The sequence below is a fragment of the Fukomys damarensis genome, unplaced genomic scaffold (assembly GCF_012274545.1).
Source record: "Fukomys damarensis isolate Sample0158 unplaced genomic scaffold, DMR_v1.0_HiC HiC_scaffold_13, whole genome shotgun sequence".
Taxonomy (NCBI): Eukaryota; Metazoa; Chordata; class Mammalia; order Rodentia; family Bathyergidae; genus Fukomys; species Fukomys damarensis.
Window position 1 is genome coordinate 552,899 of NW_022900925.1, and position 12,538 is coordinate 565,436.

The 12,538-nt window shown below is 49.8% G+C and overlaps 1 protein-coding gene across 1 annotated transcript in view; it reads right to left on the bottom strand.

Moving 5' to 3' along the window:
• Positions 1-4,223: 4,223 nt before the first annotated feature.
• Aldh3a1 (aldehyde dehydrogenase 3 family member A1) overlaps positions 4,224-12,538 on the bottom strand; it is a 56,992-nt gene continuing 48,677 nt past the window's right edge. The window contains 12 exon segments of the mRNA XM_010618162.2: positions 4,224-4,238; positions 4,331-4,453; positions 4,828-4,938; positions 5,366-5,400; positions 5,403-5,531; positions 6,121-6,145; positions 6,147-6,263; positions 6,623-6,740; positions 7,526-7,734; positions 8,026-8,111; positions 8,583-8,814; positions 10,055-10,221. Of these exon segments, the coding sequence (XP_010616464.1) occupies positions 4,224-4,238; positions 4,331-4,453; positions 4,828-4,938; positions 5,366-5,400; positions 5,403-5,531; positions 6,121-6,145; positions 6,147-6,263; positions 6,623-6,740; positions 7,526-7,734; positions 8,026-8,111; positions 8,583-8,814; positions 10,055-10,216 (1,362 nt within the window). The 5' untranslated portion in view covers positions 10,217-10,221.

Consider the following 12,538-nt stretch of genomic DNA (forward strand, 5'->3'; position numbering starts at 1 on the left):
CTGTCAGTACTGCATTAAAAAAGCTAGTTTTTCTTGGCTATTTATCCATGTGTTTGTTGTCTTTCTCTGCCCATGTGGGAGATATATTTTTCTGCACAACAAATAATGATCACTTCTCCCCATTCCTAGCACCTTTTCAGCCCTGTGGGCCATGTTCTGGTCAGTGGGGTGCAAGTGGAAGTAAGTGACATGATTGTACCCCTCCAGGTCTTCCTTTTCCTGCTTGAGTAAACCCCTTAACCTTCTACGGAGATGGTGGATCTTCTGGTTGATTTTGCGAAGCAGAGTCCCACCAACCTCCTGCTGGGTAAACACATTTTGAGGTGAGCTTGTTGTGGGAATATAACATAGCCTATCCTGACTAAACACTCCAATCACTATAAGATCCTCAAAAGTACAGCACTTGTTTGTTTCTTTCACAACCTTCCCCAGCAGTTCACCCAATAAATGTTTGCTGAGTGTACAAACAATGGATGACATACTCCTTTCCATTTTATAGTAATGGCAAAAGATAAAAGGTACTAGCAAAATGTAAAAAAGATGGAAAGCCTCCTATGGATTGAAACTTTGTGTTTTAATTTGTAAGTTGGAAGAAATGATGATTACAAAATCAAAATGTTTGTGTGAATCTAAACACCAGAGGCAAGTGGACAATGGAACTAAAGAATTATTTGAGAAGGCTGTGGCACCTCCGCTGTGAGTTGGGATGTCACAGGTGTTCCACTCGCTATGTTGCTGAGGACTGTGGTGGGAAACCAGCAATGTCACCTGTGCTCCCTGGTAGCATATGAGTTGGGGCTATTCTTGGGCATTTATGCTTTGGAGAATAGTTACTGTTTAGAAGGCTTGATTCATTTTTTTAAAGCCTATTCCTTAATCCATGTAATGGAAAGAACAATCAAGTAGATTGAATCAGGGTGTTCGGGCTAGGCCAAGTTTTTTCCCCCAGTTGCTTTCATTTCAGTTGTATCCTGGCAATGGGACAGGTTAAGAAAAGGTTAGGTTTTGGACTTCATGAACAAAAGTTTATATTGTATTGTAGTAATAAACAGGAAAAGGAGAATGAAGAGGATGAAGAAGAGAAGAAAGAGAGACAATTGAGACTGGTACCTTATGCTCTGATTCTTCCCTCTGGAACACACAGGAGACACCCTTGGAACGCAGAGCCTTCTCTTCTAGAGGCTGAGCATGTCCAGCTGTCAACAGTTCCTGATGAGGAGCCACTGTGGTGTCCGCAAAGAGCAGGTGCTCCTGAGCTGTAGCACCTTTGACTGGTACAGTCAAATCTTGGCCAAGTGACATCACCCCGAGCCTTAGATTCCTAACCTATTAATATGTTCGCACCTTTAAGATACAGGGCCATGAGAGGCTTGGGGTAGAGGAAAGAAGGCTGCTAGCCAAGGCTCACTCTTTTCTCCTACCTCTGGCTGGGACAATTCTCAATTATTAGGGTGATGCTTGTAAGACCCTTGGCTTGGAGGGGCCCCAAGCAGCTTTGATGAGAACAACAGGACACATCATTGCTGATCAGGATGTTGTCTTTGTTGTTACTAATGCTTAAGATTTCAGGGCTGTTTCATCACAGAACTGGCTTATACAGAATTTGTTAACATTTAAAATCATGTAGTTGCAGATGTGATGATGGCATGAGGTGGGGAAAGTCAGAGTAACCAACACCAGTGATACTATAAACACATTCACTTATTAATTTACTTAACAAGTATTTATTAGCACCCACTGTATGCAGCTCATTGTTCTATCCCTCAATTTGAACTGATCAGCATACTGAAGTGGCATATTTTGGAGTGGCATTTCCTTCATTGTGTTAGAACTCCTTCATTGCGTTAGGAAATACAATTAAAATAAAAATCTCCAACTCAGGAAACTTTCCACAAGGGTAGAAAAGAAAGAAAATGGTTTACTTACTCATTAAGCATCAAGTCAATCTGCTAAGCATTTATGAAGACAGAAAGAAATCTCACCCCCTTATAGCCAAGCAGATATAATCCAGTATGTGTGATTTTAAGATAAACAATAGCCCTCAAGTAAGAGGATTAACAACCCCATTTGTCACACATGATTTAGCCTGACTTTATGAACTGAATTGTGTTGCTTCCCACCCCTGAATTTATATGTTGAAATCCGAAACCCTAGTATCTCAGAATGTGACTGTACTTGGAGACAAGGCCTTTTAAACAGGTGACTAAAGTCCTATGGTAGCCCTGAGAAAGAATGAAGTTGGATACACAGAGACATGGAGAATGTGCCTCAATAGAGAACAGACTCTGTGAAGACACAATGAGAAGGCAGCCAGCTGTCTGCAGGCCAAGGAGGGAGACCTTAGGAGAAATCAACCTCTAGACTTCAGGCCTCCAGAATGGTGAGAACACACTGCTGTTTGAGCCATCCAGTCTGTACTATTTTGTTACCCAGTACTGGCAGAATAATACTAACTTTACCTGGGAACCAAGATGGCCATTTGTGCTAGCTAATTAGCTTTATCTAAAGGAAGAACAGACTTCTTGTGCTTTTATAACAGGAAGTGGCTCTGTCATATCTACTGGAAGTTATCCTCTCCTACTCTCTCCTAAATAAAACTTATAAGGGCTATTGCTTGAGATAAGCCTCCCACACTGGTTCCCAGAAGACTTTGTCAGCCCATAATGGGGCTAATTTTTTTTTAGCAAAAGCAGCTTCTGAATCCCTGACCACCCCAGAAGAAAACACAAATGAAGCTTTTAGTGAGTAACAGGGTCAGGGCTTAGGAGTTTGTCATCTGCTTCTGTGGTGGTCTTTGTGTCACATGGAAGCAAAGACAGACCCCAGTCGGTCAAGTCTCATTAGAAAGGAAAATAGAGAAATGAGACAGTAACTAGGAAGGGAGCAGATTCTGAGAAGATCCTGGTTTTGGTGCCATTCACCTCTCTGCATATTTGTAGAATAAGTCACAGATGCAAATGGGAAATCATATCACTACCTTTAAATAACAAAGAGTAATTTACTTTCTGCCTCTCACTAGAGGGAGGGAAGCACAGGAAACAGATAAAGGGGACTTTGGGCTGCTTCAGGGCAGGTGTTGGAGTTTTAAACATAATGTGTGAGGTTCTAGGGATGAGGACAGGGCCAGTACAGAAAGAGCAATGGTGCAGGAGAGAAGAGGGTCTGCAGTGGCAAGCAGGGCACTGGGGTTGGTCAGAGGCCTTTGCTAGGAGTGACCCCTGCCATAAACACCTGGTGCAGTGCAGGAGAAGGTACAGTCATGGCAGAGGCAGGGTCTGGGGGAGCTGGTGACAGCATGGGGCTGTTGTCTATTCATCCACAGATGCACTGCCCAGTTACCTGAAGGTGGCTTCTGTGATGCCAGGAAGGTCTATGTAGCACACCTGACAGGGTAGGTCCAGCCCACAGGACTCTGCCCCAGTCACCAGCCCAGTCACATTGGTTGATTCTTGGCTCTTGCTGCATTCAATGCCTCGGACCATTGTTCCACTCAGACTTCCCTCACTGGATCCTAGGCTGGCTCCTCAAGGTCCTGAGGCCAGACTCAGAGACAAGAGGATATCTAACAGACAGGTGGCAATGGCACCAGACCTCTGGTGCTGACTGGCTTCCCGTCTTTTGCCCTATGAGCAGTACTCTGACAACATCAAGGGGCTTCTTGTTGACTGCTGTGCTGTCTTGTCAAGGAGCCCCTGCCATAAAAGCTATGTCTCACTTGAGAAGGGCTTTTTTCTGTGGGTTGGGAGTCACTTTATCATCAAGGCTCAGCCTAATTGGCTCCTTTTTGGTTGGACACACCGGGAATGGAGCTGACATCCCAAAGTGTAAATGGAAGAAAGATATCACAGCCTCCTGCCTTGAAACCCTGTAGGTTGGCATGAGCCATCTGGAGGTCTACATGGGCTTGTCAGAATGACCAAGAATTGAGAGGCAGTGGACTCAGGTTAGAGGGGGTTGGTGGGTACAGCATGCAAAAGAAGCATTACATACATTATTTGACTATTCACTCAGAATGCTTTATTGGTCTGGGTCTATAAAAGGGTGGGGACTTGGAGAGGTGAGGCCTAGGTCTATCTGGTAGTCAGGGTCATACACAAGTCAGAGGAGAGCAAGAACCTGGGGTTGGGGGTTCCAGGATCAGTCTCCAATGGGCAGGAAAGTCAGCAAGGGTGTCTTACCCCACAGCAGGAGCAAACGTGGATGGGTCAAGTGGAGCAGCCTCCTCAATGCCACGGTATCTGTAAAAGGACAAGGAGGGGGCAGTGAGCACCAGGGCCTTGCCCATGTCCTGTATAGCCCACTCCCCCCAACATCCCCTCCTGCTTCTCACCTTGGCTGGGGTTGGTGAGTACCTGACTTTGTGGGCCTCGTCATTCTGCAGAGACCTCACCAGGCAGGAATGACGGTGGGAGAAGGTCTCAAAGCTCTTCTTGCCATGGTAGGCCCCATGCCACTGTGCCCTGTGGAGGAGCCTGCTCAGGGCAAGGAGCCCACGCCAGTTGTACCTACACCCTTATGGGAGGTGTTTGGTTCCTACTGTGCCCACCAGGACATCTATGCTGGGGATAAAATAGTGCCCAGGAAGAGTCTAATCTCAGCTGCATCACTAAATGGCTACTTGTCCCTAGTGTGAGATGTTTGGGAAACAGGCCTGTATACCAGGTGACTTCTAGATCCTGTAAGACTTGGATGCAGAGGCTTGAGGCACAAATGGGAAGCTCAGAGGAAATCTGAGGGCCCTGGATGCTCCAGGCCCTCTTGAATCCCCTGATGGGTTTGTCAAGGTCCAGGGGCCCCAGGAGGGAGGGAGGTGGCAGTGAGCCCAGCCCCAGACTCACCCACACCCCCAAAGGGCAGGAAGGGCACGGTGATGTGGACAGTGACATCGTTGGCTGTCATCACACCGCTCGAAGTCTCTGCAATCATCTTCTTAATCACCTACATTGAGAACCAGCTGCTGGTATTGCACTCCTGCTCGGGAGGTGTACCAGCCACCCTCCCGCCCTGTGTGACTATGTCCTGGAACCATAAGAACCAAGCTGGTGGAGACAGAGCCCCAGCCACCAACTCCTGCATCCTCAGCCCCAGTCACTATCTCCAGCCACCACCAGCCCCCACAAATACCACATGGCCTTCAGCACCACGTGGCAAAATAATAACAATAGCTTGATTTTTCACTTCATTCAAAGCACTCAAGATCTGTCCTGATCTTTCCAAAGAGGCTATGAGAGGTTAAGTGACTTGCCAAAGGTCACACAACTGATGAACAGGAAAGCTGCAATTTGAACCCAGGTATGTGGCCCCCTGGATCCTGTCTGTATGCAGGTGTTGGACCTGGGAAGCCAGGATCCTAGGAGGAGCCCACCTTGTCATTGCTGGAGAACACATAGAGAGCCAGTGTTTCTCACTTTGGTTGATGAACCAAATGGCTTCCTCCAGGCTATGCACGCACACAATGGGCATTACTGGTCCAAAGATCTCCTCCTGCGTCACTGGAGACTGAGGGTCCACGTTCGTGAGGATTGTGGGAGCTGAGGCAGGAAATGGGCCAGAGTCACCCTGTGTATCTAGCTCTTGCCCTCTCCTCTCTGCAGAGGAAGCTTTCTAGGCTTAGAGAGGGGAATGAGGCCTGGAGAGGTCTTCCCATGGCCTCCACTCTTGTCTCAGGTTCCTGTAGAAGACCATGGGAGCAGTGGTTTGACCTGCATGGGAGAAGTAATCTCTGAATCTGTCAGCCACCTGGGTCCCTTCTGGAGCTTATCTGTCTCCCCAACAAATTGGGGGCCAAATGGGTGACCCTGGGCTAAGCACTAGGGGTGCCTCACATCTTGGCCACCTGGGGCTCTTGTAGCCTCTGCTGTTCTCATCTGATGCACAGAGATGGGAGAAGATGACATCCTTGTCTCTGGCCTTGTGGTAGGGGGTTTCTGGGGTGTCCTAGAAGCCCTGTTCAACCCCTACCTGCTGAGGGTCCCAGAGCCAACCCCAGGCCCATTGGTAAAGTGATTTATGTCCCAACAGGCTTCTGCCTGCTTCTCAAGTATCTGTGCTCAGTTGCTGCAAACTTATCAAGGACTTTGGTAGCCAGGGCAGGCAAAGCAGTGAGGGCAAGTCACACACCTATGTAGCGGGAGGCTTTTTCCCCCAGTGTGGCCATGAGCCACTTTCTGGCCCTTGATCAAGCCCATCACCCTCTGGAAGTGTCGGGCATTGATGATTCTTCCATAATCACTGGACTTCTTGGCATCTTCCCCATAAAACTCCTGACAAGAGATGGGATTCAGGGAATGATGTGGACTTTTGTCAAGGCTGAGGCTTCCTGGTCACATGATGGCAGGGATAGTCCTTTATCTCCATTATGCTTCGTTTTTGTTTTATTTTGTTTTGTACTGGGGATTGAACTCAGGACCTTGCACTTGGGAGGTGGGCGGTGGAACCACTGAGCTAAATCCCCAGCCCTCCATTTTGCCTTTCTCAAGTTACCCACAGTGAGTGTGCATCCTTTTTATGATTAGAAGACAAAAAAAAACAGGTATTTGCTTAAATCCTAATGTCTACTGTGGCACCATGCCTAGCCCATGCCTACAGCTTCTCCCTTGTAGCCCCTGGGGTCCTTACTCACATTCAGTGACTTTTTGAGCTTCTCCACGATTTGGTTCTGGATCATGGGGTCACACAGAATATAGTCAGGGGCCACACAAGTCTGGCCGCTGTTCATAAATTTGTCCCAGGTGATGCGTCTGTGAAAATTGCCAAGTGAGCTACATTCCTTGAGTCACAAGGAGCTCCCCTGAGAACACACATTTGTGCTCAGGGTCAAGACACAGTGGTCTTAGCACTGGAGGAGTGGCAGCTGCAGACTGTGAGCTGCCACCATTGAGTCCTAACTGTCCCCTTATGTCCAGACACTGCACTTATCAGACCCTCCTCTGCCCATAGGGGCCTTTGGGAGTCTGCATGTCTTAGCCTTATGTGCTACAGATGAGGAATTTCTGGAAGAAGTTTGGGATTCATGGGCTCTGTGCATTTCTGATCATAGCATTAGAGCCCCATATGGCTGGGTGAATTGCCTACTTGTACCTCCTATCTTGAAGGGCCACTCTTGTGGGGTATACAGGTGGTCAGAGCCCTGGTTAGGGTTGGGAGGCCCAGACAAAAGTCCTAAGACCCTAAGTGTCAGTGGTCCTTCTTGCTGATACCGCTTTCTAGACCTCAGGCGATCCCAGCCTTAGCAGAGGGCTAGACTTGGTGAAGTTCTCGGAGCAATGAATGCCGCACACCTTCTTCTCCTGCATGCTCTGCTTGGAGCACCATCTCCAGTGATGCCTAGGCAGCAGAGTTCCACCTGGAGTTCTCCCTCTTCCGGAAGATTTCCTGGACTCCTTGTACCTTTCCTATGAATGAGGTCCCCCCAGTTCCCACCACCCCTGGAGCTTCTGCTAATGACTGCAGGATCGGTGAGGACAGGGACTGAGTGTGCTACTCAGAGCAGCACTGCAGCACTTGGCAGACCCAGTCTCCTCACCGACAGGCCATGTCCAGATCGCAGTCCTCGTCCACGGAACAGGGGCTCTTTCCTCCTAGCTCCAGTGTAACAGGGGTCAGGTGCTTGGCAGCGGCCGTCATAACAATCTTTCCCACAGCTGTGCTGCCCGTGAACAAGATGTGGTCAAATCGCTCTTTGAGCACCTCTGTGGTCTCAGGGACACCCCCGTTGATCACTGGGTGCAGATCCTTCCAAACAAGAAGAGAGGGAGCCTCAGCCAAGATCAAACACCTTCTTACTTCTGCATATTAAAGTGGGCAGTGGGCGACATGGCATCTTGACACCCCACCCACCCTGGCTGGCCCCTGGCATCCAGACCTCTCTCCTGCTTCAGGGCTCTGTCATACTGATGGGAGAGGGCAGCAGCTAGGGGCTGCACTCCTGAGGCTTGGCCCTTGGGTGCAAGAAGTCACTAGTTCTCAAGCTCCAAAGATCAGGCCCCCAGAATAATCATCGATGAGCCCTGGAGTGCACCTCACCTTGTCCAGATACTGAGGGATGACGGTGGCCAGCAGGTTCGCCATGTTCTCACTCAGCTCTGAGGGCTTGAGGACCACTGCATTCCCTGAAGAGTATGCAGGCTCAGGGCCACATTAACCTACCCAGCTCTGTTATATCAATGACTAAGCCTAGGGCTCATCCCCCATCATTTGTGTCCTTGGACGAGTGGGAGGAAATGTTGTTGGCCCATGGGCATACACCACAGGAACAACGCAGTGAACACACTGGTATACGTGCTCTCTAAGGCTGCACCATCTCTCCCTGTGTAGTTGCTGGAAGGTTGGGAAAGGAGTAGCAAGAGATTCCCTGACCTGATTGGGAGAGCACTGCCATATTAGCTGAAAGCAGTCCCCACCAAGGGCAGGGAGAGGACTGCCAGGTGAATACCTTTGCCTGCCTGGCTTTGGGCACCAGGGGGCCTGGCTAAATGCTTTGGTCCTTACAGCCTCTTATGCCAGACCCGTCAAACCAGTCTCCAGCCCCACACCCCTCTTCCCACAGGCCTGAACCCCTTCTGGAGTAGAACCTGCAGTACCTGCAGCGATGGCGCCCACCATGGGCTGAATGGTAATGTTGAAGGGGTAGTTCCAGGTGCCAATGATGAGGACCACACCCAGGGGCTCTGAGTGGGTGTAGGACTCATCCCGCTGTGTCTGGGGAGTCTTCTCCACAGGCTCATCTGCAGCCCACTCAGGGAGATTCTTGATCGTGTGCTCGATCTCTTCCAGGACATACACTATCTCCTCATAGTAGCTGGTCCATTCATTCTGCAGACGAGGCTGCATGTGAGCTGGGGCACCCCACCAAGGCTGCAGCTAGGAGGTGAGCAGGGATCCTCCAGTGCTTGGTGGCCAGGGTAGTTGGGCTGTTCACCATAGTCCCCAGGCCAGCCAGGGAAGAGACACCCATGGAAATAGAGCTCAGGATTAGCACTGGGGTGAAGTGGCTGCTGGGGGGCTCAGGGCCTCCTGGAGCAGCCAGGGGTGAGGGGAGAAGAGGTATAGACAGCAAATGTGCGCATTTTCTATGAACTTTGGCTGTGAAGTTAAAGCTCAAAATTTTCTTCTTGTTTTTAAGATGGGAAGTCTTGAGCGATTTTAAAAAAGGGGGGGAGGAGGGGGTGAAGGGAGGGCAGGGACAAGGGGAAAAAATGAGGACCAAGACCTGCCATGTAAAGGTACAAGATCCCAATAATGAATGTAACTGTACTGTATACCTAAAATGTACCAATAAACTCAATGAGGAAAACACACACACACACACACACACAGAAGCACAGGAGCAGTTGGTGGGTGAGCCTTGACATTGCAAGGGGTGGGCTCCCAAGCTCTGGACCCTGCAGGGACACCTCTTCTCTTCTCCCAGGCAAGGGGAAGGTGGAAGCAGGTTCAGGTTAGTTGCTGGCAGCAAGGTGGCAAGTTTGTGAATTTGCAGGCATGTGATTTTGTTCAGGGTAAGGGATAGAGTAGCTCCAGGGGGACAGGGAGGGAAGGAGGAGGCCATGGGGAGCAGCTACCCTCTTGGGGCAGCTATGCTATGTGGGCAACCAGGGTTCCCAGGTGGAGCTGAGGAAGAAGGATGATAGGACTAGAAGTTTGGGTGTCATGTGGGCGGGAGATGGCCAACATGGGTGTCCTACTGCTGCAGATGCATGAAGAAGCCAGGCCTGGAGGGGAAAGGAATGCCCTGTCTAACAGTGGGATCTGCTGGGGTAGGGTGGGGAGCAGTGGCAGAAGAGAGGCCCATGTGCCCCATCTTGGTGCTTGATGGACTGGGTGATCCCCCAAGTTGTTCCTATATTTTCGAAAACGTTCTCTTCTGTTTCATGGTCATGAAGCAGAGTGTTTGGGGGGCACAATGCAGGCCTCCGTAAAGTGCTCACACAAAGCCCCAGCGGGCAACAGATGCCGTACAACCAGCCCCCACCGCCGCCATGACTATCCCATTCAGGTCGCATCTCCGCCCCGCTCTCCCAAGCAGCGGCCAGCCCCATAGGGGCTCAAGCACCTTGTTCAGGTCTGCTGCTAGAGCACCGGTGAGGTCCGGCCCTCTCTCCTTGATCATGCGCTGCAGCGCCTCCAGCTGCCGTATCCGGAACTGCAGCGGGCGCGTCTGGCCGGAGTTGAAGACAGCCCTGACCTGCTTCACCACTTGGCTGATCTTGTTCATGGTACCTGAGGAGAAAGAGAGCACCTCGCAACTGGTTGGGTTGCATCTCTGGAACCTGTGCTCTGCCTCTGCCATGTCACTCCTTTTTTTTTTTTTTTTTTTCTTTTTTTTTTTTTTTTTTTTTTTTTTTTTTGCTTCAGATGTGTGGTCCCTCTGGTGTCTTGATATGACTCGGAGCAGATGACACTCCGCACTGTGTGTGAGGAACAGGGACAGGGCTCCTAAGCACAACCACTCACAATGGGCTCTTGGCCGTGTGCCAGGGGCAGGGCCCTGACCTCTTTCCAGTCCCATTCTAGCATCTACCTGTTTGCAAATCTGATGACACATTCCCAGGCAAATGTTCCAAGAGCTCAGCCACCCACTTTCCAAATTCCATGTAGGAACACATCATTCCATGCCCAAGCTAATTAAAGAAAAGCCAGCACTCAAATACCTACAAAGCCTTACAATCCAAGCCACTGTACTCGTGACTTGGCAGAGCTGGAAGAGGCTTTGTTTTTAAACCATTGTGTGCTTCACCTAGTGCCAGCGAAGGCCTCAGTAGGCTTTGGGTTTCGGTGCAAAATGTGGAGGCGATTCCTGTACTGGCACAAGAAACCATACAGGCAAATCTTGATGGCTTTTCTGGGGACAATTGGGCAGAATCTAGCAAAAGCCTTTCCAATCCTTTGTCCATGATACAGGAGGTCCAGATCCAGGAGTGGCTTGTAATTACAGTGTTCCTGAATAAGAAAGTCACCACAGTTGACATAGAACAGAGAAACACCAGAAGTGCCTACAGGTCCATCAGTAGGAGGAAGTTTAAATGAACTGTGCCATGCCAGTGTGATGTGCAGTATTTAGGCACAAGATGGTTATTCAGCATGTCCACCAGCTCTGCCTGCTGCAGATATAACTATCCCATGCTGTAGGGATAAGAATGGAACAACTGGGTACTAGGTGTATGTGTGTTTGTTTGTATGTGTGTGTATATATATCCAGAGATATTCATATATGCTGCATATATTATAACTTTTAACAGCAGAAAAAAATAAAAGCTAATTCCATTTTCAAAAAGAAAAATTACCCCTAGATATATAGTACGTGATTCTGCTTGAATTTTGATTGCTGATTCCCTCCACTGCCTTCCTTACCCACAAAGTGCTGACGCCCAGCCCCAGTGCCAGACTTTCTGCACAGGAAAGGAGAAGCTGCTGGCAGCCAGGGTGCTCCAAGCCTGGATATGGCATGGTTCCCTCCCTCCAATCTGACAGGAGGCCGGGAGGACCCCCTCACTGGGCCCCCTTGGCTTTGCCAGAATAGAGGCAAGGCACTTCCTGCTGATCACAACCTCAGGCATGTAGCCCTGCAGGACTGCTCTCTGCTTCCTTCCTGAGCCTACATGATCAAACTAGGGCCACAGTGTCTACCACTGGCCATCAAAGCAGGTGATCCAGAGGGAAAGAGCCTGTGTGAGTGGGACTGGACTCTGCTCGGCTCACACCCTAGCCTCATCACTCAGAACTGTGGTCTCAGGGAAGGGCAGTTCCCAGGTCTCATCTGCTTCACAGAGTTACTAAAGATTAGCGGAGACACAAAGCACCTGCAGACATGCCTGGCACCTGGATGGGAGCAGCTATGGGATAAGCGGGAATTTCTCTTGGAGCCAGCCCGCTTTAGGGGTTAGACCTCGCTTTTAGCATCTCTCTGTCCCACCTCACCTGTGGCCACTTTGACTTTGCCCTCAGGCATGACCCATTTTGGGCACCCCCTCAGCCTCCCTTCTGGATCTCACAGAAATTCTGTAGTAGTTCCCAGTTGTGAATCTACTTCACAGATGAGGAAAGCGAGGCTGAAAACCACTTAATACCCTGTCTTTGGTTTTGCAGTTGCTGAGTGCCAAAGTCAGGGTGTGAGCCAACTTCTGTCTTTGTCTTAGTGCATCCCCTTAGCTACTCATCCCTGATGGCTTTTGGGAGAGCAGGGAGCCTTGATGGCACACCAAGGCCTCTCTCACCCAAAGTCTCTTTGGTTACCCGGCTCCACAGCTTGCTGGGATCTCAGCTTCCTGGGGGGCAGGAGGGGGTTAACAAAGCCATCAGAAATATAGCTTCAGACCCTTAGTGCACCCAACTAGGAGAATGCTCAGGAGATGATGCCCCTGGGACCAGCTCCCTTCAGAGGTGGGTGGAGGGTTTTGACTCTTAGGGATCTTGCTCTAAGTGCAGGCTCTGCCTAGGTATCCCACCTAGGGAAAAAATAAAGGAACCAGGGGGAAGAGATTACCTTCAGCACAGCCTCTTTCAGTAGCTGGGGCTTCTGAAGTAAGCCAGAGCCAAG